The sequence below is a fragment of the Camponotus vicinus genome, unplaced genomic scaffold (assembly GCF_025532165.1).
Source record: "Camponotus vicinus isolate PSW18456_S1 unplaced genomic scaffold, iyCamVici1.0 SCAF_5, whole genome shotgun sequence".
In the NCBI taxonomy this organism is placed as follows: Eukaryota; Metazoa; Arthropoda; class Insecta; order Hymenoptera; family Formicidae; genus Camponotus; species Camponotus vicinus.
The window spans coordinates 15,639,473-15,665,469 of record NW_028141977.1 but is presented as its reverse complement, the minus strand read 5'-3'; the positions used below and the strand labels follow the sequence as shown (position 1 = coordinate 15,665,469).

At 30.5% G+C, this 25,997-nt stretch overlaps 3 protein-coding genes across 9 annotated transcripts in view; 1 reads left to right on the top strand and 2 right to left on the bottom strand.

Moving 5' to 3' along the window:
- Positions 1–8,367, bottom strand: part of Tl (toll like receptor) — an 11,830-nt gene extending 3,463 nt beyond the window's left edge. Inside the window, exons 1-5 of the mRNA XM_083099361.1 lie at positions 8,028–8,367; positions 3,380–3,604; positions 1,223–2,220; positions 803–1,121; positions 84–710 (exon numbers count right to left, since the gene is read on the bottom strand). Coding sequence (XP_082955487.1) covers positions 84–710; positions 803–1,121; positions 1,223–2,220; positions 3,380–3,565 — 2,130 coding nt within the window. The 5' untranslated portion in view covers positions 3,566–3,604; positions 8,028–8,367. The remainder of the gene's footprint in view (positions 1–83; positions 711–802; positions 1,122–1,222; positions 2,221–3,379; positions 3,605–8,027) is intronic.
- Lerp (lysosomal enzyme receptor protein) overlaps positions 1–10,368 on the top strand; it is an 18,454-nt gene extending 8,086 nt beyond the window's left edge. Inside the window, exons 14-16 of one of the 3 annotated variants that reach the window (XM_083099366.1) lie at positions 9,492–9,618; positions 9,935–10,083; positions 10,161–10,368. In XM_083099366.1, coding sequence (XP_082955492.1) covers positions 9,492–9,618; positions 9,935–10,083; positions 10,161–10,253 — 369 coding nt within the window. In that variant the 3' untranslated portion in view covers positions 10,254–10,368. Of the gene's footprint in view, positions 1–9,491; positions 9,724–9,934; positions 10,084–10,160 lie in introns of those variants that run through there. The other 2 variants (XM_083099365.1, XR_014438899.1) reach the window with 2 other exon arrangements.
- LOC145971557 (thioester-containing protein 1 allele R1) lies at positions 10,299–25,997 on the bottom strand. Of its 5 annotated transcripts, none has more exons than XM_083099341.1 (29): positions 25,759–25,997; positions 25,459–25,633; positions 22,168–22,250; positions 21,553–21,745; positions 21,230–21,454; positions 20,837–21,087; positions 20,356–20,514; positions 19,967–20,138; positions 19,687–19,878; positions 19,496–19,597; positions 19,278–19,411; positions 18,933–19,053; positions 18,695–18,838; positions 18,461–18,580; positions 18,331–18,385; positions 16,039–16,258; positions 14,826–14,943; positions 14,429–14,615; positions 14,164–14,324; positions 13,937–14,075; positions 13,564–13,682; positions 13,346–13,485; positions 12,972–13,191; positions 12,472–12,849; positions 12,193–12,345; positions 11,943–12,118; positions 11,498–11,669; positions 11,262–11,364; positions 10,299–11,110 (listed from the first exon to the last, which is right to left on the bottom strand). In XM_083099341.1, exons 3-29 carry the CDS (start codon positions 22,230–22,232, stop codon positions 10,905–10,907), a joined length of 4,425 nt encoding a protein of 1,474 aa, XP_082955467.1. In that variant the 5' UTR covers positions 22,233–22,250; positions 25,459–25,633; positions 25,759–25,997; the 3' UTR covers positions 10,299–10,904. The 5 variants fall into 5 exon arrangements, with proteins under 5 accessions (XP_082955467.1, XP_082955469.1, XP_082955466.1 ...); XM_083099343.1 differs by having other exon boundaries at positions 25,463–25,633; XM_083099340.1 differs by lacking the exons at positions 25,459–25,633; positions 25,759–25,997 and adding an exon at positions 25,019–25,243.

Here is a 25,997-nt window from a genome sequence, read left to right as displayed (position 1 = left end):
TGTTTCACGAATATTATTTAAATTTTCCGATATTTTTCTTTTTAGATGAAATCTCTTTAGATAAAATGTAGAAATTTACTCACTTGTATGTTTTTGGGCAGATCATCTAAGAAGATATCAGAGATGTTGTTGTGAGATAAAAATAGTTTCTTCACTGATTCGATTTGTTTTAAATTTTTCAAATCCGGCATTCGTGTAAACCGATTATTGGTGAAATTCAATTCGAGTTGCCAAACACTCGAGCTGCTAAACACTTCGCCAGGACTTTTTATATCGCTCGGAACACTAGTCAAATTTTTGTGAGAGCAGTCGAATATAAATACGTTGCCTTCTGGTTTCACGAAACAATCGCATATTTCGGGGCAGCTAGTATTGAGATTTGTATCATTCACCGTACACATTAATGATTTTGATTTCAAATTTGTAACGGGCACATTCTTCAAATCCTCTGGGCTTTGACAAGTTAAATTTTCTGGTATTATGTGGAAATAATTTTGAACGTTGGAATGCATTCTGCCTTCGATATATCGTAAAAAGTCATACAACTCGCAATCACAACTTAATGGATTGTTCCCCACTAATATTATCGCATCATGAAGACCCTGCTGAGGTTGCGCGATTTGTTCGGCATTATGCAAAAAGATGTGCTGTATTTTGTTGTAAGTTAAATCCACTTTGATATCGGTCGATAAAAATTGCAAATCTTCGCTCTACAATTAAAAAAGAAACATTTTATTTATTCATCGCATTTTTATCGCTTTCAGAATAATATGTATGTGTATGTGCTTTCTCAAATACTTACAGTTATGAAGGATATATTGTTATATCTGAGATCCAATTTTCGAAGTTGCAAATCACTGAACTTCCAGTCACTGAATATTTCCGAAATGCTATTATTGGCTAAATATAATTCCTTTAATTCAATGCATTGATGAAAAGGTGACTTAGTTCCGTATTCATCCTTATACTCGAGAAAAGTAGATTGTAACGTAAGGTGATTCTTGGAAAATTTAGCAATCTTTAATTGTTTTAAAGATGTAAAACTTTGGCCGGAAATGGACATCAGTTGATTTTCTTCTATATTTAATTCTTCCAATGCATATAATCCGTCGAATGTATGCCTGCAATGTTAAAAAGAATTGTAAATCCGTTAATAAAAACATGGAAAATATAAAAACAATTACTTAGTAACAATTATATAGTAATAGTGATATAAACGTACTGAGAAATGAAAGTGATACGATTTTTTGATAAATCCAATTTTATTAATCGATTGGTATTCAAAAAAACATTATCAGGCAATTCTTCGAGATCATTGAAAGTCAATATCAATTCTTTCAATTCCTTCAAGTCTCGGAATATTTGCACGGGTAAGAATCTCAGATAATTTCGACTTAAAGTGATATTGGTTAGCGAAGAACATCCCCAGAAAATATCTTTTGACAGTGTAATAAGTCCATTTTTTTTCAAATTCAACACTTTCAGTTCTGTTAAATTGGCGAAAAATTCTTCTGGCAAGGTCATATTTCTTTTGTTTTCAATCAAAGTGAAGGTTTGTAGTTTCGTGTTATTTCGTAGCAGATTCCTCGGTAAATGTGTAAAGTTGTTTAGAGATAAATTGAGAATCTTGAGGTTCTTCAGCTTCGCAAATATATCTTTTGGTAAATCGATGATATCATTTCTATTAAGATCGAGACTTTGGAGAGCGACGAGTTCATCGAAAATTCCCGATTGTAGCTCCGTTAAATGATTTTGCCATAAATTGAGTAATGTTAAATTTTTCAGATTTCCAAATGTACCTAATTCTATCGATTGCAAATTGTTATCGGCTAATTCGAGCCACTGCAATTGCGGAGTATGGTTGAAAATTCCATTGATCAAGCGTAAATTGTTGTCACGCAAATTGAGTCCCGTCAAATTGGTCAAATCGGTCAACAGATTCTCATCTATGTAGGATATATTGTTGCTCGATAAAATCAAAGACTTTATATTTTCGAAGCCGACCAGATGTTGCTTTTTCAGAGCAAAGCTCAAGTTCTTGTACGATTGGAAGCTCAATTTTTCAACACCGGTGGCTCCTAACATTTGTGTGATTCCACCCAAACTCCTGTTGTTCGGTAAATCGCACATGAGAAAAATCATTGAATTGATTTCATTTTTCATTAAGGATGCCACATTCAAATAGAAATGTGTCCAATTTGGCGAGTTGATACATTCAATCTACGTAAAGAAAACACGCTATTATATAGAAACTTAATTTATTATATATATTTATTTATAATAACTAAAGAAAGAACACATAGATTTAATATATAGATTTCAAAACTTTCTGAGCAGTATAAATAATGTTGTGGAAAATTTTAAAAGAAAAAGCATGTGTGTAAATAAAATAATATAAAATAAATAAAATAGGATAAACCCTTTGAAAACATTTTGTTTTACAATTAGATTGCAAATGCCTAAATTTATATATACAGGGTGTTCGGAAATTCAACCGACAAATTTTCAGAGATTGTCGGGGGCACCATAAGAGTCATTTTTTGCAAATGAATCTGGGGTCGGAAACGTGTCATTACATCGCTACGGCATACGGAGTGTTCGAAAGAGTCGGGACCTTGAAATATCACAAAAAATAGAAGTTTTACAAAAAATTGTTTCAAACAAAAGTTGTAGGGTGTAAAAAAGTCTATTTACTGGCGCCATGTGTTTGACCTTGGATGGCGTCGCCAAGGTCACGACAAGGCCACCTTGAATTTTTGAAATGGAACTCTCCACTTTTTATTGCATATTCTTGTAGCCCTTCAAAAATTCAAGGTGGCCTTGTCGTGTCCTTGGCGACGCCATCCAAGGTCAAACACATGGCGCCAGTAAATAGACCTTTTTACACCCTACAACTTTTGTTTGAAACAATTTTTTGTAAAACTTCTATTTTTTGTGATATTTCGAGGTCCCGATTCTTTCGAACACTCCGTATGCCGTAGCGTTGTAATGACACGTTTCCGACCCCAGGTTCATTTGCAAAAAATGACTCTTATGGTGCTCCCGACAATCTCTGAAAATTTGTCGGTTGAATTTCCGAACACCCTGTATATATGCAGATTGAATTCTCTGATTACAAGTCAGTATCTTATAATTGATATGAATATCTTAAAGCCTGTTAATCTTTTAATTATCTAAATAGGCTCTAAAAATATGAGTGTTTTTGAAAAAAAATTATTTCATTAAATTTGTCGAAAGAGAACTGTGATGTATTAAAAAATAGATTATCTGCTTTATATTATTTTATATTATTTTTGGTTGAAAATCAATTCATGTTATATACTCGAATTTATATATTGTTCTTTTAAAATTGTGTTCTTAAGATTAAATAGACACGTACCTTTACATATTGATTCGGTTGAATATTCACAAGGAAAGACGAGTCGTTTTCCACTAAACAATTTATCTCGAAAGCATCCCCAAAATTCACGCATTCGCATCCTCTATTTCTTGGACAATGAAAGGCAGAGAAACTGCTTACAGTGATAATCAAAATCACGAAATATGTCTCACGACGAGTGATCATTTTCAAGATGTATTATAATTCTTTCCGTTAGTCTGATATCTGTTTAAACAAGCAAAAAAGAATATATTTTTATTACATTATCACATTGTATGTAATGTGCTTTCATTTCTCACGTATTTCCAAATCACAAATGTTAACAGCAATAACACGAAAATCGGAAGTATCGTGGCTTAGATAAATGTACTACACTTCCTCTTTTCGAGATAAGCCTATTGCCAACTCTGTTATACATTCTTATATATCACATACAATATCGTATAACATAAACCTCATAAATAAAGTATGAATTTTTATAGATACATATAGATATATATCTTTCTATATTTCTGATTGTAAAAGAAAAATCTTTCTTAACGAGAAGAATTTTGGTCGTTTATAACTAAAAGCTGTTATGATCTTTATATTGATACTTTATATTACACAATTTTTGCCTTCAACTAGTCTTTAAAATTAAAATATATCATAATTTTGGCATGTAATATTAGCTTGTAATATCTTGTAGTCTTATTATAAAACGTAAATATCAAAGGAATTCGTCAAGAGATCCAAAATATGTGTATATATCTTCGCGCGCAAGTTTTACATCCTTTTTATGTTTTAATAATTTAATTAAATAATTAATAAACATTTTAGCATATTTCGTAAAACACTTCGATATTAACATTTTGATTGATAATAAATTTATCGTAGATATAAAACGTAGAATCTCATTCTTTGATGAATTACGAGATACATAATTGCAAACGCGCGGAAACTATTATGACAAAAGGCTAGCTCATGATTCTCAGTATTATAATCCAGCATCTCAATTTGTTTTTTTTATGACATACGTGTACTCTTTTTCCTATATGCATCACTCGACAAAAAGGAGATCTTGGTATTCTTTACGATTTTATAACATTTTGATATAAACGGTACTTTATATAGATATTCGATAATTACACAATAAAATTCCAGATTTAATATAATAGTTATTCGATATAAGAAATTTATTGCAGGAAATTGTATTGTTGCAAAAATAATTTTTATTAAAATTTCATTATTAAAAATTCGATATTTTTATCTTATCTAGAAATATTATTTTTATATAGTTTCCTCTTTTCAAAAATTATGAAATTTATTTAAATCAGAACTATTTCTTTGGTTAAAAAATAGGAAAAAACTCTGGCGAATCAAACGAATCTTTATTTATTGGAATAATATAATTTATTTTCAATTCGTATTAAAGTCATTTCAATTCATCTTTTATGTTTCTCCTTATGTTCTTCGTTGATGATGAAAAAACATCAGCATTATGAACTTTTTAGAACTACTCTAATATATAATTTATTTTTAATTCATAGTCATATGTGGTCGTCATTTATTTGTATTCCTCGTTGATGTTAAAAAAAGAATATGGACATTGCAACCTGTATAATATTGATTGGGCAAACCCACTTATGTGTGTGTGCAAACATTCACGTTATATTCATAGAATTATAGTCAACAGATAGCTGCTTTAATACATACATGGAAAGCTATTACGATAATTAATTTATTTTTAAAGCTTGGCACTTAAAGAAATTATCATAACAATATATATATTTTAAAATTTTCAATCTTGATTTTAATAAGAAATTTTGTTGAAAATAAACAACTTCAGTTTTTTTTAATTATATTGTCGAAATGTTCGTAATTTCCGAAGGATTAAAATTAAAAAGTTTTTTGTTTAAACTAGATTTGTGAAATGCAATTAACTACAAAATCTTTATATATTCATTTAAATGCAAATGAATGAATTTGATTTCTCAGATTTAAAAAATTTCGCAAATATTAAAGTATTTACTAGTATGTACATATATATGTACATACCTATATATTTATATACACATATATTATATATATATATATATATATATATATATATATATATATAACACATATATTACATATATATTATATATAACATATATTACATATATATTATATATATTATATACACATATATATTAATTGAAAACTTCAATAACAGTTTATCTCAAAATTTGCTAAAACGAAGAAATCTATTATATATTCTATAAAGATACTGGTACAGATAAAATTAGCAAAAAGTAAATATACAAGATAATTTTGGCTTATCGAGGAACAATTTTTATACAACACAGTCAAGACAAAGTATGGTCCAATAAACGTGAATGTTAAAGTTTTTGAGCTGAAGATAATTAAATTAACAATTTTGATAAATTTATAGGTATGTATAAATATATTATATTACTATCTGATTATCACACTGAAAATGATATGTTATCAGTGATTGATTTCTATGATCTCTCATTTAAAAACTATTCTAGGAAATACTTTCAAACGCAGTTTCTTTTTCCTTATATCATTATATTATATTATTAATATATTATTATTATTATACATTACATTATATGCATTATATATTATATTATTTATCATATTTTCCTATACTATATTATAGACACGCATATCTATCATTATGTGAATACATATATAATTATATGGCTGGGAACATACTGTATCGTAATTGAAGAAAAATTTAATTCGTTGATATACTGATAACATGATAATCGATGAGATATTAACACCTGTTAAACTACATGTATTTAAATGCAAATATGTTCAATGATATGTTCCAAGATTTTATCTATTAAATTCTGATGGTTCCTCTCGCAAGATTGTATTTTTCACAGAACGCGCGTAACTTAATTTTTATTTAATTTTTAATTAATTTAATTTATTCAATTCTGTGAAATATTTGCATTTCCGAATAATAATCAAGAATGTTAATACGCAACAATTGCAAAAGTATGCGGAAGAAGCCATTCAAACAGATATTATTCAAACAGACAATATATGTTTTATTGGTCTTATATTGATCTTATTGATCTATATCGTAATTTTTACTTTATTTTTACATTTTTACATCTTTATCATTTGTTTATATTCCTCGTTGATGTTGAAAGTAATGAAAGTATGAGGCAAAAGATTCCTCGTATTTTGTTACAAATATTTATTAATAAAAAATATTCACGACTTCAATACACTTTTTTTTTATATAGAAAGAAGTCTCTCAATTTCTTTTAAAAAATCAAATCAATGACTTTCTCAAATTTAATTATATTAAAAAAACAATAATTATTTAATAATTCTTTCCGCGCTAAATAAAATAGACTATTCCAAACTTGTAAATATTATTGTCTTCTCGTAGCCTGTTGCAGTATCCGCGTAAAAAATGATATCGTATTAATGATAACACATGATCTTTGCATGTTGATATTTCCCTTCCTTTCATCCGCGTTATATGTAGCCATCTCTAAACCCGTACATACATTTTTTTTGCATTACGTTTCTTTTAATTTTCTCTTATATAATTTTGCTTTATCTGTGATTCGTGATTTCAAATCTGCACACATTAATTAACTTTTAATATCAATATGGAAAAATCGATAGACACACATCGATCCAAAGTTCATAAGCGATGCAATTATATCTCGATTTTGATACGATGTCTTCTCTCTATCTCGTTTTTTCGCATCCGTTTGTATTTGGTGAATCTCAATTATATTCCTATTATGTAAATAACTGCTAGAAATCGGTTGCTATATAAATGTTCTGTAAAATTACTCGGACTTTTCCTAAACCGTGTATAACCAGCGTAAATTACGTTGTTAAATCATAGGCTTTGGAAACGCGGAACTTTATTCATTATCAACGAATAATATCTCGATAGTAAAAAAAAAAAAGAAGAAAAACATGGCACATCCTGGTCGCTCAACTACGATACAAACACGACGATTAACAAAACACGATTTTTTCGTCCTTGACGATCCTCAGTGAACGGGCATGTTTACGTCACACAACAGGGTCCGATTTACTCGCGTATAACAGGTGTTCTTAAGCTCGCAAAATTTCACCTCCAAGTTTTTAAGATCTTTGTTTCAATTTTATACATGACATACATACATATATATATATACATATATATATATATATATATATATATATATATCGATAAAAATAAACTTGCTTTATCATCCTGCACGCAAAGAATAGTTTGGATTATATTTTTTGCATTTTAGAATTCCTCGCTACGCGAGACGAGACAGGAAAAACACGTTCTCGTCATATATATGTAAATCAGCGAGAAATTTAAAAGATACGAAGAAAAAAAAATTAATGATACGATGAAGCAAGTTTGGAAAATACAATGAATGTACGATATGGGTGTATTGATTTGAAATATGGATTTATTGATTGATAGAAGTATATTGTCAAAATTGATCAACAAGAAGTCAACTATTTATTTTTTTCTAAATGTGATCGCTATTAAATATATTCGCGCGTAACAGCGATTTCTTTTTTCAAGCTAAATCCGATCCTGTAGACGATACGATCACTCGCGAGGCGGTGCCTGAACCGGTTCGTGGAAATGACGTCTGTACGCCGTTTTACTTACCGATTTGCAATATGGTACATGCGTTAACGGACAATCATTTGCGGGTCTCGCAATTGGGTTGTTCACTTGATTCCTCTTATCAGAAGACAGCGGTGATTAATTATTAACAACGATATCGAAAACATACGCACTTCTGTCAGATCAATCACACAACCGCGCAGTCCAACACAGACTGACTCACTGACTGAATATGAGCGATCGTGACGCGTGACCTCCCCTCTTTTTTCACTCTCTCTCCCCACTCTGTTTGCTTTTTTTCTCTGTCATTCTCCGGAATCTCCCGCTCATTCACTCGCGTTCCTTTTTTCTCTGTTTATCAACATTGCTTATCGTTGAAAATAGAAAAAGGGATTTTTCTTTTTCTTTTTTTTTTTTCTTTTTCCATACACTGTGTGTATAAGAATAAAATTATATCAAAATTTAACATAACTAAACATAAAATTATCTTTGTATAACAAGAATTTTTTTCTTTTTTATTAAACATTTCATGTCACTTGTCACGTTTTATGCTTTTCTGTTTTTAATAAACTTGATTCTCTTATATTCGATTTTATCTATTGAAGGAGAATGCAAAATATTCGAGAGATTAAATCTTGATGATATTAAATATGCAAGCTTGGTAAAAATAGTAATGATGGAAGAGGAAAAATATTTCAGGATATTTTTAATATCGCTCCTATCATCGAAATCTCTTATATACAATATATTATGTGGTATCAATGAAAGAAGAGATTTTTTTATAAAAAAAGAGATTCTTTATAAAATATTCAAGTTAAAATATTCAAATCTTTTCTCCGTCTTTCTACGTAAAATGCAAAAAAAAATACTAACAATTTTTTATACTTTCTAGAGACTGATAGTGGATATTATCTGTAAAATTTTTAATATTCTAGATCTATCTTCTCTGTCAAATGTATATATTTTTATTTCTTACTTATTGCAACTAATGTCAAAATGAAATTAACTATATATGTTTCATAATATTAATTCGAATTGATTTTCAATTAAAAAATTTAAATAGAATTAAAAATTAAAATTAAATAAGAAGAGAAATCCTCAAGAGATGTAAAATTATTTTATTTAATTTACATTAGATATTCGAATGTTAAAAATATTATATTGTGTATGTATACATAAATGTGAAACATATAATGTTAATTCTTTACACAGTTCTTCACTTCTTCAAATTCAAGAAATATTTGAGTATTCTGCTTTTGTTAATTCGCTCTGCATACAACTTTCACAATTGAATTATCGATTGAGATGTAAAATATACATTTGTTCACGACAGAGATGGATTGAAATAATATTGTCAAAGGTTATAATCTGTCATCGGTGATTACGTGATAATCTACGGACAGTTGTCAGCTGTATAACCGAATAAAATTTACATATGGATTATTCATGTTTTTAATTTGTATCTTGATGTCATTTTTATTTTTATCTTTTTTTTGTGACTTATAGGAATCGCAGTGTAGTACGGAATTTGAATGGCACACCGAAGTAATTTGCGCGAAACATGCAAATTCTCAGGATCCGGATCGAGAAAAAGTACCATCCTCCGAAATTCTCTTAGTTTCTTCTAGTCACGGTAAACATGGTAATACATTTTGATGATATCAGATTACAGTGCCGCCGAATTTGCTAAGACAGATTGAGGCAAATGATAAGATTCTGGATAATTGAGAGCCATACGGTAAATAAAGCAGACATAAGGAAAGCAAAGTCAATTATTCTTTTTATTTAATTTTTAAAGGACATTTGCCGAGTTTGTTTTTATGGTGAAAAAAAAACCATTGAAAAACATTTTTATCAAATAAAATTATTTTGTTTCATCTAGAGAGAGAATTTTTCCATTTGTCTCAATCTATCTGGTTGCAATGATTTTACAATATTTTTTCTTACAGCTGGAGCGATAGCTGGCATAGTGCTAATTGTGATTGCAGTACTAGCCGCTTTAATTTATTTTCGAAATCCGGAAAAAAGAGCGTGCTTTCGCTCGTGGGTAAATCTATTTAGTTTTAGAAGAAACGAGGGTCGTGTCCAATATTGTAAAGTATGTTCGTTTTTCTTCTATCTTTTCATGAGCTTTTTACGAGTTGCCGCATAAATTTTGCATTTTTATCATCACAGGTCAATACGACTGAGGAGGCTAAACTTTTGTTCGGCGCTTCCGATCCTACGCAGTATCAAACGGACAGCGACGACGATCTTCTGCATGCATAGCGAAATAGTATTATATTTTCGTTCTAAAATTAGAGATGTTATGAATTACTGAATTATAATAATTTATTTTCAATATTTACTGTAAATCGTCGAATATAAATCGTTTTGAAAATCACATGGGATAAAGTATGAAATTAATATATTTCATTAATAATCGTGTGCTACAAATTCCTATCACCTCCTTTTCAAGATTTTCTCTATTATTTTCCCTCTTCTTTTTGTATGTTTTTTTACATAAAACGTTACGATAAAAAGAATATGGGTAATAATTATTTTTCACAGCAGCAATTAATAGCTATGTTCGCTATAATTAATAACTATATATATCTGTCATAGAGTATCATAATAAAAATCGAAAATGTAAATAAACATTTTATATAAGCAACGATATATTTAAAGGAGAATCCATGGTGTGAAAAATAATTTTTTCCTAACAACAAGAAACATTATTAGTTTTTATTATAAACATAATATTACTAAATAATTAAATCTTACGTTAATTTGATTTAGATATTCCATAAAAAATGGATTATAATAATTTATATTCTGTATAACAAGTACTTTGGTCGCAACTTATATAGCTCCTTCTCGTTATTTTGTTAGAGAGATTTAAGATATATAATAAAATAATTATTCTTGATAACAACATAATTACAAGTACTTATGAAGCAATAAGTAAAACGAGAAGAATATTAGTTGTAAATATACACAAGTATAAATATGAGACGCAGCGGATACTGTAGCATTATCCTTTTGTTTGCCAGGTTTTGAGACACATATATCTTCACAATCTTCACCTTCGCATAGATCACACAAAGTTGTTTTCCTAGCCTCATAAAATACTCTTGCTCTTCTCGCTGTATAGATAAAAATAAAAATATATTTTTTATAATATTTATTTTTTTCTTATTTGTGTGTGTGTGTGTGTGTGTATATAATTTTCTTAGAAATAGAGAATATCTCTCAAACATTTTTAAAAAATCAAATTAGTCTAAATAATATACTTACATGAATCATAGTAATCATATATAGAAACGGGAACTGGTTTCTGCTTAGCTACTTTATGCGTTCTAAACGCGGACACAGTAGGACAATATTCTTCCTTGATCATCTGTGATAAAATAAATTATTGTTTTCTCAGGTTTTTCAAATATATTAATATTGTATCTTTTATTTTTGTGCAAATCATTGAAATAATTTATGGACATAGTTATTTTTGATAAGTTAATGTTAATAGATTCTACCTTGTCGAAATATAAAACCACCATTGTATCACCATTTCTAGTTTCCACACGTTTTACATACGATGATATTTCTAGACTCGGTAGAGAATCTCTATCAACGGTGAAGCCCGAAGGTAGGCTTACTTCCATAACGGCCATATTGCTCTCGTTTGCTTCTTTGGTTGGAACAAATCTGACGATAAAGGATTTAATAATAAGTTTCGAACAATAAAACCGTGTAAGAGAAAATCAGGGAAATAAATATTTTTAGTTTTAACTTTGTTATTTTTCGATTAAACTAAATTTAATTATACTTTTCGTTGTGTATATCTTTCAATTGGGACTTAAAAATAAATTTAGAAATAATTCTTTCATATGACAATTGATATATCAAGAATACGCTGGCATCTTTCTTTTTTCATCAACGATAAAATTGATAAATTTGTGAGACAATAAGCAGACATACCCCGAGCATATAGAAAGTTGCAAATGATTGGGGTTCGAATTTTTGTCCACTTGGGGATCCAACGTAAATAATGGCCATGCTCCAGTTACGTTCAAATTATATTGATAAGAGACTTGCACCAGCACGAAGCCTTTACCAGATGCTGTTATATTGACGAATCGCGTTTTCGGGGGTAGCTGTAAAAGACGCAAACTATTATAATCTATTCGTTATCGTAGCAATGCGAAATAGACAATTTATGTCAACTTACTATTTGTTTCTGGAGTATCATAGAATTGCCGCTATTTATGTTCATGTAGCCTTGACCATCTCTTCCATATTTAAATGCGATTCGAACCGAGCTCGTGTCCTTTGATAACTTCTCAGCGAGCTTCGCTAATGCTTGAAGTCCGATCACGGTGTCCTATTATTATTTATTATTATATTAGATTATTTCACGCATAATTTCGAACGAATTTTAATTTAGTTTCTTAACACGTATATTAGAGATAACATTTTGCGTTCATGCACTTTGAATAATTATGCTTACTTGTGTCGAAGCAAAACCGCCTTCTGTGTTTCTTTGTTTGACGAGCCATTTCATAACGGGAATAGCATCAGCAACCAGATTACGTCTGAGGTATGAAAGTAAAGCGTAAGATGTCATTTCGACGTCAACGGAACGCGGTAAAGAATAGTGCGGATTTTTGTCATCTTTCGGAATAGGTTTGCTCCACCATTTAATACCCTGTTTCCTCATAGCCATCGATTCCAGGAAATTAAATGCGGACGTCTCGTACGGATGCTTCGCCAAATTCAAGGCATAGGCGCACAAACTCAATGCATATGTATCGTTTAATCCTTCCATGTTACGAACGATGTAATCGACAGCCTTGTTTATCGTATTACGATATTTCCCTAGAGAATCCTGCGTCAACATTTTGTTTAATTTTAATAATCGCGAAAAAAATGCAATTTCTATTTTAAGTTCAATAATAAAGAGAATAATATTAAAGAGGAAACGATATTTTATATAATGATCGTACTTACCTCATTTTCGAGGAAAGCAATGAGCGTGTACGCAGTTAAAGCGAGTCCTTTTGCAGCTCCACCCTGCATATCACGATGGCTGACCTTTCCGACTTCAGGGAAGGAACCATTTGCTGCTTGATTATTCGACAACCATTCCAAGGCTTCGTTTATAATCCTGTCCTCGACTGCTATATATTCGGCCGCTTGCTTGAAAGATTTCACTACGAAGGCTGTAAGCCTGAAAATGAATGGAGTAACTTATGTGTAGAGTGATTAACATTTTAAGTCATTTTAAGTGATTAACATTTAAATAAAATTTAAAGATTTAAATATCTCGATGTGTATAAATATAAATTGTTAAACAATATGTAATAATCTTATCGAGCGCGTACCATGTACTTCCGCTAGGATCCGACATACCAAACGCGCTGAAAGAGCCATCGGTATGTCTGTAAGTTAATTCCTGCTGATAGCCGGTATCCAGGTATTTTAATGCTTTGCTTTGCACAGCTTGCGTTAATTGATTTGTATTCTATAAAAAAGATAATTTCTTAAATTATATGTTTATGTATCATAAAGGAAGACGATAAAAAAGATTATTTTTTAATACCTTGAGATAATTTAAAATGACGATATTCGGCACGAAATTCAGCATATTCTGTTCGCCGCAACCAAATGGCATTTTTATTAAATTTGCCAAGTTCGGAATACTGGGGCCCAAGATATCACCTTAATAAATAATCAAATTGAAGATATTTTTTTCTCTCAAAATCTTTTACAAAATTAAATAAATTTAAATTAAAAAATATAAATTTCTATTATATTTGTAAGTGTATCTTTGTACACATCGCAACAAGTTTATTTTTAGATATAAATTAAAAAATTGAAAAGAAATTGAATTAAATTGAATTGAAGAAAAGAGAGCGGGGGATACTGATTTAATTTTTAATTTAAATAATATAAGATTCAAGAAGTATCATTACCGACTGCAGAAATTTGTATGCTTTCGGAGCCTAAAACTGCATTATTAGGTATATTGATAGTAATGTTTGCACCCGTGTTTTCCACGTTTCTCAAATCCAGAAATACTGCTTCATTCTTGTACTGTGTTTCTCCTTCAGCCTTAAAGAATAACAAATGTTTATGTCTTCATGTATCATCGTAAGTAATCACGCACGAATAAAAATTGGAATAAAAATAAAGTGATTACATTGACGAGTAACTTATGTTCGACGCTATCGCCAGCCAAAACGCTGTTAGCGGTCGCTTTTATAGTGATGTATCCTAGTTCCCTTGGAATAATCATGAACGATACACTCGAGCCAGAATTAGCTTTCACATCCACCTTCTTCCTGCGATATAACTCCAATTCTGAAAAATATTAACAAATATAAAAATTTATTCACATAAACTTATCACGGTTGAATTATAAAACTATAACATATAGATTGTTATATTATCTCTTGTATACTCACTCGGTACATCGTGAACTTCATTAGAAACCTCCGCAAAGTCAAATTGTCCTTCATTGGTTAACAAAACCTCAGCTGTCAAGTCTTTATTCATGTAATTGAATACTACAATTTGTATCCCTACAATTTCTCCCCGAATTACCGAGTACGGCAAATCCATAGATATGAAGAATGGTCTGAAGACTTTTAACTAATAGACAGACAATGAATGATTTTTATATAGAAAAGAATAGTCCTATAATTATGATTCCACTATCAGTTTTTTATTTCCCTTTCTTTAATAATTTCTTTTTTTGCTATAATGTTATTTAGACTATTTTAAACTATGCATGCAGAATGTGATGAATTAAATATTCGAATTTTTTGGATACAAATTGCATAGATATGTATAGATAACAACCTTTCTCGGTTCCTCTATAAGGCCCAACCCATGCGCATCGCTCACGGAGAATGCGGTCAGCACCCATGATGTGATAGAATCTGGTACGTTTCGTCGTAGTTCAGCTTTTCCCTGATATCTACAAAATATACATATACTTAATTCCTTCATAATCGAGATAAAATATTTAGATCAATAATTCTATAATCTTCAAATAATAAATAAATTATAATAAATAGGATATATAAACGGTAATGAAATATGCAACTAATAATATGTAATAAACACTGTAAACTGATTCTCATCTCTGATAAATTTTCCAGACAGTAATGAAAAAGAAATTATGTGTCGCATCTTTCAAACAAAGCAACAATATGTACAATACATGCAAATGTAAAATGAAAGAAAAAATTCGTGTTATAAATTCTTAAACTTGTATCCTTTACCCCTTTATGAACGTACCGATACATGTTCTATGTATAAATGGGGGACATTATGTTACAAACAAGAATTTATTGCTCTCTATAAATGGTATGACACAAGACATCATTTTTTCAAGACCTGATGTATGCATATGACGAAGCTTTGTATGTATAACATTTATAATTTACGTTCTTGATATATAAGGTCACACCTTTACCTTGATCAACTTTCACGTAGCGATAACTGTACAATATAGTATGTACGTTATTTACAGATATATGTGCAGGATGTTAAAAATATTAAAATACTTGCACACTTTAGTAGCAAGTTCACACGAAACAAGGAAAATAAGAGCTTGTACAAATATACACTCTGAAATAAGCGTAATTTTGAGTTACAATTAAAAAATTATATATCTTCAATAATAATTATTGTAATCATGTTACTTGGAAAAAATGATAATATAATATAAAATATCTAATTTCGATTTAGATAATAATCGAATACATATATATGATGTTGCGAAAAAATTCGAAAAGATTTTGGAGCAATTCCGAGTGGTTTTTCACAAGCTTCAAATAAAATGATTATTAAATTATTGAAATATTTTCTTCCTTTGATGTATGGTTTTTAATTTTTTGCTGAATTTTCGGAATGTTTCTTTTAGTAGAACTATTTCACATTTATTTCGAATTAACGCTAAACACATAAAATTTATATTAATGATTCTCTTTTCATTACATCCTGTATACATATATACATATATACGTAGGCGTGCATAAAACGCTAAAAAAGAATACGAGATAAATACCCTGAAGAGAAGTTTGCAAAAAGCCAGGTGTTTAAGATGTCATGCATTAGGAATACACGGGGCTTATTCCAGACAGGGTTTGGGATGCGAGAGAAGGCGTAAGGACCTGCCAGCGGCGGTCTGGTCGCTAATCTGTGCGTGACAGGTGGACCAAGATCTGGTCGAAGCGTGGACACCCCATGAGGCGAGCCCGTTATTCTACCCTCGAGAATCTCTGGTCCTGCAATCCAATCCTGCGCATTGTATTACAACGGCCCCGATCGGAGTAAGCTAATTATACTCAAATCGGCTATCTAATCTCGATAGTATAATTATCTGCTATGAAGAGAAGGTTTATCTTCACATTCAGAACCACTATCTTTGTTAGCTACAGAAAGATTCTCCATTTAATTTTTTAACAAATTAATTCTTTTTTAATTAAAATTCAAATAGAGTGAATTTTCTTTTATGATAACATTTTTTAATTTTTATTTCAATTTTTATATTACAAAGATTACAGACATTACTTTGTGAATATTAAATTAAAATTCTTTTAAAACTTGAATAAAAAAGAAAATTTATCATTTATTTTCACATTTAAAAAATTTATACCTTGTTCTGTAAATCTTATTATAATCCAAAAATTGTCAAAGTCCTGATATTAACACAAATTGACGTTCTTCTTAATTTAATGAAATAATAACAGTTCTAGAACATTCTTTTCAATGTCATTAAGAAATACTATTAGTGAATTATTCCATGTTACACATGTGATTTGTCAGAAAAATGTTTTAAATTTAATAAAATCGATTTTTATATCATAAAAGTTGATGGTCATCAAATTCTGCGATTTCAATATTTTAATTATTCTAATTGGACGCCAATTTTTATGAAAATGAAAAAATAAAAAATTTTAGAATATGAATGATAACGATTCAGCTGGAATAACCCTAATAAAAAATTAAATTTTCAACAAATAAAGATAAAATTGTAGATTTGTATTTGTAAGATGCAATTCTGTAAAGTAAACAATATAGATATCTCTACCACCATTGTTATATTATTTAGAGTCTTTAGACTCGCATTCACTTCTGTAAATGTTATTATTCTCAATTTTAATGAAATAATAGAGATTTTATATATATTATCTAAGAATGGTGAGTATAAACTATTGTAGTTACAAGAAAACTTTATTCTGTCATTTTAATAAATTTATCATATAAAAAAATAATTAAAAAACTAGATGTTTGTCCAATAAAATCAAACGATTGGCGGATTGATAGATGGAGGATCAAGTCTAACTTTGAATTATATTCGAGAAATAAATATATCAATTTAAGATAAATTATATACTAAATGATTTTAATTCACAAATATTGCATCTTATTTAAATAATATATATATATATTTAGAGAGTATTCCCACAAATCCGTACAAAATAATACTGGTGATTATGTGAAAGACCCCGAATAATTAAACTTTTTAACCATCACCACACGAGTTATCCAATACCATTTCCATCGCAACAAATTCGATATGCAGTTTTAATGCGCGAAGCGTTTTAATTTTCCTATATTATTTCGTATTATATGCATTCCAGTAAGTATTAATATTTTCTGATGAAAGTATATAAATGCAGATGACAAATTTTCCATCAAGAAGCCAGCACACCACAGATTAAAACATCAGACTATTAGAAACATATTAGACACATAAGACATTAAAGAAATATCTATACAAAAAAGTGAAGTAGAATGATTTCTTTGTTATTCATCGACTAAAAGAACTATTCAAATCAATATAATTAATCGCCTACTCAATTTATATAGAGATATATAGAAGTAAAAAGAGGATCTCTTATGCACTGATAATTTATTATGTCATTGGCATTACCCAGCATCAAGCGTTTGCCAAAGCCAAGTTTCAGGGAAATTCTTGCGAACTTTGACCTTCTCGGGCGGTAATGCAGCTGGGCCTGAGAATCCCGCAGCGGATGCATATAACGCTTCATCCAAATTAGCTCTGTAGTATACTACACACATATAAGCTTGGTTAAAAAAATATATCTATGTTATATCTGTGCGCGAGACTGAAACAAAACGAATCGATCACAATTAAGGAAAATAAATCGAAAACAGAATATTATTTTCATGCTATATTACAAATAAGAATGTTTCTAGTTGCTTGATATATATGCTGTAAATACTCTATATCAGACGATTTAGAAATATATGTATACACTTTAAGAATGTGCACGTTATATTAGTATTTTACTAAATATAAATTCGAAATATATTTTGTTTTAATACTTACGCGTAGGGAAACTCTCGTGGACGAGTCCGTTGGTGAGGATTACCACGCCGGTTTTCTGATAAAAATATTCTTATTTTAATTCATTCTAACATTGGATAATGATCGATTTTAAAAATAATATATATTTTACTCGAAACACGTCATCTGCCGTTCCTGAGCCAGGACTCCAGAGGGGACGACCAAAAAACGAATCTGTGTACGGCGATGCTTTTACTCTGTCATATGACTGCAGTTCCTTGTACACTTGCTCCTGCGATGCAATTAGCAAATCAGTTCGTTATGTCAAGAGAGAAAGTGCGTAAAAAATACGCGTGAAATTTATTTAATTAATTACTTAAGATATTATATATTGAATTTTACATACGTAAGAGATATCATTTCCAGATTTCAGCAGGAGGGACCTCTGATCGACGCCTAACAATCCGATGAAAGAATTTGGTTTTGCGGATATCACAAGATTAACGCTTTCCCCAGGCATAACTTCGCCAGGTGTTACTTTAAGATCGATCTATATATCACAAAATTTTATACCGTTATCTGTATCATTCTCTTATATAACTCACCAATACACAAGCGTTTTAAGAATAATCGCTATGACTTACGAAATTTTGAAGTACGCCCGCGAGTTCAACGTCCAATGAATCCGCTATTACTTCTCCGTCCGTTCGCACGTAATATACAATTACATGCGCAGTAGGTGCCATGACGTATGTTGCCAAAAATCTGAAAGGTGTTTTTGTTACGTAAAATACCTTTAAAATTAACTGATTCTAGAGTTTAAAATACAGATTAAAGATTTAAATAAATTGTGCAATTTAGATGTTTAAAATAGAAAAAAGCTTCCTTTTTCAAAATTAATCATTCAAATTCAAAATAAGATTAGTTTAGACATGTATCTTTGAATGGTTCGAAAGAGATCTAAATTTAAGCTTTTTTTATATACTTACTTGAAAGATGTCGTGTATTTGTCTTGCACATAGATCGAGCCCGCGTCTAGAATGTCACCGCGACCGAGTACCTCGTAACTTATGTATTTCAGCGGAGCGGTAGAATTTACTTCAATCTCGACATAATTGTTCACCTTATAAAAAATACAAGATATCGTGAGACGAGAATTATTACCGAAAGAAAAGTTTTGTGTGGGATAGATAGAAAATATATATACCATTGGTTTTTCCGTTTTTAGGACTGCTTGAATGTATTCGTTGCTCAGGGACGTGGCAGAATTAGTCGTGGGAAACCATTCGTGAAGATTTAGATACTGAGCCTACATATGCACATACATAAACAATCAGATTTGTAGATAATGTAAAACTAGAGAAAAAAATGTGTCCCGAAAGTACATAATAACATTACCTCTATATTTAGAGGAAAGCTAGTATTATCTTTCTGCTTGGGTGGATATAAATCCAATTGTATCATGCCGTTCTGATCCAACATTCTTGTGATATTAAAATAATCTGATCGATCGTATGTATATCCATACGCTATCAGGACATCATTCTTAGTGTCCTGTACTGGTGATCCATCGTGATTCGTTAATTTTAGCTGCAAAATAATAGTCGCGTAAATAAAAACGTGCGTTTTAACTTGAACATTTACGACAATTAAATGTGCCATAATAAGACATGCTTACGAAAGCAGTGTATTTTAATCCCGGTTTAAAGTATTCCGACGTTTTTATTAGTTCCATCGTATACTTGTGTTTATGTAGCGTTATTTGTATCGAGGTGTTTTGCCTCCTGGTGGTTAACGCCTCCTCCACCACCACATCAATCATGACGGGCCTTTCGTATTCGTCGGTTAATCTAAAAAATAATATAATGTATACATTAGAATATCAACTGTGTAACGCATCTTAGAACACTACAACAGAAGAAAATTATGAATAACTATAATAAATTATGAATAACAAGTTATCTGTTAAAAATCTGGTCAATTTTTTATTCCAAGGGATAACTTTTATAAATGCTATCATATTTTCAAATTATGAAATGACATGTATAATATTAATGCAAAATTTACCTCAATTCAGACAAAATGTCAAAATCAACTATAGCTTTCCCGTCGATTGGTACCACTTTTCTCACGGGTTGTTGAAATATCGGTTGAATGACGCCAGAAAAGATGTCTGGATAAGCTGTTATCGTAGCCTCGCCTTTTACCGGCTTCCCATAGGTATACCTAAATTAGGTGCACTTACAAATGAATATCTTTGGTCAAATTTTTCGTATAGATATTAATATAAGTCTAGAAAGTCTTCATGTGTACGATTTAAATAGCATCAAATACATCATAATCTCAATTATTAATTTTTGAATTGATTAATCTCGTAAGATAATAACGTCTTCGAAGTCTATCTACCGCTGGAAAAATGTAAGGCACACAAGATCGAATTACATCTTTATTAATTAATAAAGGACGATCAAAAAGGCGCAGTTTGCGATATATTTTATCGATCTGTACTCTCTTCTAGGAATTAATTTGCTAGAGAGCGATCGCTTACCTCGCATGGACAAACACCGTAATTTTTGATTCCTTGAATTGCACATGTTTCGGTGAATCAATCGTCACCTCGAAGTTGGGCAGGACGTACTCCGCGACTTCAAACTCCTTTTCGAACGTCTGATCGCCCACATTGGCAATAATCTTCCAGTTGCCCAATACAGGTGACTGTGACAGCTCCAATTCGCTGCTAAAGATCCCGTGAGTCACCGGTGGTCGATTCCATTGCTTGATACGATTCCCATCGCCGTCCTATAGCAATTTTTTTCTTAATATTTCGAAAAATCGATGTGTATATTCTCGACGAATCATTTTACTATGTCTTGCGAATATTGCGATATTTAAATGAGGATATATAATTTTTATGTATGAGAGCACTAAATTTGTTACTCACGATAATATATACATCCGTCGGTCCTACAATACTCGGCCTCAGCCTTGAATCCAATATAATACAACGAAACATAACTTTGTGACCGGGTTTATAAATCGCTCGATCAGTCTGGATGAAAACGGAGTAACTTTTGTGCACATATTCGATATCTGTCGACTTGAGAAAATCGATACCCGACAAGCCGCGTGCTGTAAGTTTGTATTTTCCCGGCGTGGTCTCACCGATCTAACAAAACAGAATAAACAAGATATAAATACAAATTAGAATGGGACAACGAAAAATTTAAACGATCTTTTATACAAGTATATTCTGGCAATACGTACGTTCAATAGTAAGATTTTAGTGGAGTAAGGTTCGACTACCACCTTTCGAGATATATTGAATATCCTTCCTGCATCGAGTTCTCCGGTTAACTCGACATATATTGTTGATGGTGTCGATATGCCAGTAACACTTGCCGCCACATGATACTCTGAATCAGGACGTACCACTTTCGGAGCGATAATCGTATAGTATCTTTAGGGAAAACAAGGATTTTCAATCAATAACAATCAATTGTGCACAGTGATATTAAAGCATATTAAATTCTATCATTTGGCCCAGAAATCGGGATACAACTTAATGATTGTTCAAACTAATGATTATTTAAGACGATATATCCATTGATATTATTATTATTATTATTATTATTATTATTATTATTATTATTATTATTAACGTTGAGACATGATAAACTAGATGCTGAATGTATAAAAATTTATTTTCATAAATTGTAATGCAATTTATTATATGATATATCACATCTCATAATCATAATGAATAAAATGTATTATATATAAAGTATTATATATTTTGTGTAATAAAATATAATACAATATATAATGTATTATATATTGTAATAAAGATATTTATATTGTATAAGTATACTAAGTACTTACGACTCTGTGGCTACATTTGAGATTATTCCCGATAGCACTAGAATGCCCAGCCATGCATATTCCATGTTCCAAGGAAGAAGAATCTATGATGAAAAGAACATCAGTTGTAATTAAAGTAGCTGATAAAATATCCGCCTAGAGAAAATAAATATATAACCACTCGATTAAATAAAAAAAATTAAAAAAAGAAAATTCATAAAAAGCTTTTTACATAACATCAATGCGAAAAATCAATTATTTATATATAACTAATTCTCAAATCTTTCTTTTTTAATCAAAAATTAAATTTAAAAAATTTTGTTTCTCTCGAAAGCAACATATAGTATAAAATAATAGCAAATTATGTAAGAATATGTAAAATAATATAAGATATTTATATTCCGTAAAATTGCAACGAAATTGCGAGATTTCGCAACAATAATCAATCGATCACATTTTTCTTCGAACGCGTATTATAAAAGTGATAACTCGAGGTACAAATGTCGACAGATGCAAATAAACATCATAAATAAAACTCAAAAATGTTACCAAACGCTGCGAGTAATTAGATGCAATTATGTACGTATGTAAGTGACACAATGCATACAGTGTGTACAGCTATCAGTAATTATGTCGCTGTGTAATTTCCCTTCTTTTGCGATATCATGTTTCCTTACTGGATTTTCCGGGAATTTATCGCAATGTCCATCATCATTAATTTAGAACAATTTGCGTGAATAAAATTAGAGAAAAAAAAGATGCTTAATAACGAATAGAAATATGTAGTATGGATTATTGAATATTTCTACGAATAATGTGACGTGAGATAAGAGGCTGGATAATTCCAACAAGATATATGGAAACTTTTCTTACATCCGTGTATTACATAATAACTTAATGAAATCGTCTTTATTCGGTAAAACAGGTTTGCAAAATGTTTTGCTGTCCAATATATATATATATATATATATATATATATATATATATATATATATATATATATATATGTATCAATCAATTAAATATAATTTTTGATACAAATATTGACATAGTTAAAAATTGTAATTCTAACTTGCTTCTAAATTATAACTATTGATTTATTTTACACAAGAATGTAGCAACATTCTCTTTCGATAGTTGAAGTATTAAAACGTAAAACTTGATATTTATCTACTTCTTGATAACCGTATGAACTATTAGTAGATATTATGCTAGATTCTAATTGTTTACACTTTCAATATAAATAAAGCAGATATATTATACAACATAGCATTAATTAATTAAATTTATAAAATTTTTCAATTGTAAATTTATAAATTAAATTTACATTCATAAAGAAAAAATTTAATAAATTAGTTTTAATTTTATAGCTTTAATTATGTTTTCTTGCGCGTCATAAATTTGTTATTACTTGATTCGTATTACCGTATCTCTTCGAGATACAAATTGAAATATTACTCATTTAAATTAAATACATTTAATTAAAAAAGAGAATTTAAAAAGAAACTTTATTCATTCTCAATTCGCCTCTTTTTTATGAGTAAATGAGATCATATTAATGCTGAGACTTGTAATATTAGAAGGATTCAATTGCATATGTGAAACTTTCGCATAGTGCTTCACTTTTTTTGCGAACAAACGATCGTTCTACTTTGTCGCAGTTTTAATCACATAGCATGGATTAAGAATGCGGAAAATATTACATATACGTGAAAAAAACATATCAGCAGGTCATTAAAATAATTTATAATTTAAAAACATTTCATGTGTCATATTATAATATATATAATTGTGAGATCAAGTTTTTTTATCAAATTATATTAAAAAATATTGTTAAAACAATATTATTATAATAATTTATAATTATAATTATAATTATAAGAAATGCAGCAAAATATTCATTAAAATATGCTCTCTACTTTAATACAAAATAAAATTATTTATTTAGATGTTGTGATATTATTTAAAAGAAGACTTTGAGTTTTACGTTTTTATTGACAATGAATATCAGTATTTAATAAAAATGATTTGCTTTCATTTCCAGAAATTTAAAATACGCTAAAAATAAAGATACCACTGTTCAAATAGACACGCCACTGTTCAAATAGAGAGTTCTATTTACCGTGTATTAATTTTTTATCAGTGAAACTATTGAGGTAGTAATAATTTTTAAGTTACAAGCAATTAAAAGATTTTGGGCGAACAAAACTTAAGAAAAAAAGTCAAATCAATAATAATGTTTCATAATTACATTTACTAACTGAAAATTTACAAAGGCAGTTATTATAATTTTAGTTCAAGGCCTAGTTTCAATGACATATAATGATGAATTGGAAAGTTGCAATAATGATCTCTCTTGGAATTTTCACTAGGAAGAATCGACTTTACTCATTGATCAAAGAATCTGTCGTTGAAACATAATGCGCGGGAAGTGGGACACCCTGTATACGATAATAGAGCGAAATCCTCGATATGAAAGTACATATTCATAGTCACTCCTACTCTGTTTCCATACTTATTTACTTTCCAAATTCGGAAACTTCAGAATTTCAACTGCAACCTACCGTACAAAGTCTCGTCAATTAAATTCGTCGTCTATACAATCGGATCTACAAATTGCTGGCTGCCGAAAATCACGATCGATTCGTCGCTACGACTTTGGAACGACTTTCACCATGCGGGATCCAGGACAGCCGTGAGGAACGATAGTAGTAAGTCAAATCCCGGCATCGTCGAGAGCGAATATCCCGCGGTTATTACATCTCATCATCAATAACCCGTTCGCTCTAAAAAGACTCCTTTCGCGAAAATGACAGGTGGAAGGTCGCGCGTCATCGCGCGAAATAAATTCGTGACTCTCTCGATGACTCACCTAGGTCAGAGAAGAGATGAAATGATGAAAATCGTGCGATGAAAATCGAAGATAGCGAATCGGACAATTCGCGTTATCCGCAAACACTGTCGTTGTTTGCCCGTTTCCGGGCGATGCGAAGAAAAGACGCGCAGAGAGAAGGATCCAAAAAATCGGATGAACTGAGCGGAGGCGCGTTTGCTTAACGGCGCAACGGTTAAGCAAGCACTGACGGCCACTACCAATCATGGCTGCAAGAAACCGGGCAGTGCAGGTTTCCCTTCCGCCCCCACCGTCTTCGCCCCGGTCACATCTTTACCGTTAAGCAAAAATAACGCGATAATACATCGACTTCGCAGGCCCGTTTTCTTATCTCTGAAAGAGATCCTCACATACCTAGGAATGCAATTTGGAGAATCCAGAAATTATATACTTGACTATACTTGTCCAAAAAATATTACGTGCTAGAGTCAAATTGTGGGGTTATCTCGTAGAAAATATCACATAGGGCCAGTTTTTGGAGCAAATATGTTCTCTTTCCGAGTTTCTTCTTTTTCTTAAACGTACAAAGATCACGTAACATCTGTATGAATCAATCCGATCGTAAAATTTTTTATGGAGAAGAATAATTCTCATCTGCAAACAAAACGCACATCTATAAAATTATACGCAGCTACGCATTAATCAAGAATAATCAGAAAGAGAATTATCGATATACGTTGCATATGATTCAATTTAATACATTTTTTTGATATACATACTTTTTAAGAATAAGGATCTTTGGTAATATTAATATGGGATCCTATGCAGTCTAAAATTCGAATGGTCATGGAATTTCCCAGTGGACAAACGGATATGGGCATGATTGATCTCTACACATCCTGACGTCTGTGATGACATTTGACGTAATTTTAATATCATCAAGCAACATCTGCCGTTCGTGGTGACTTTAATGCGTGTCCCGCTTCTAGTGAGAACAGACGAGGCTACCGTACAAGTA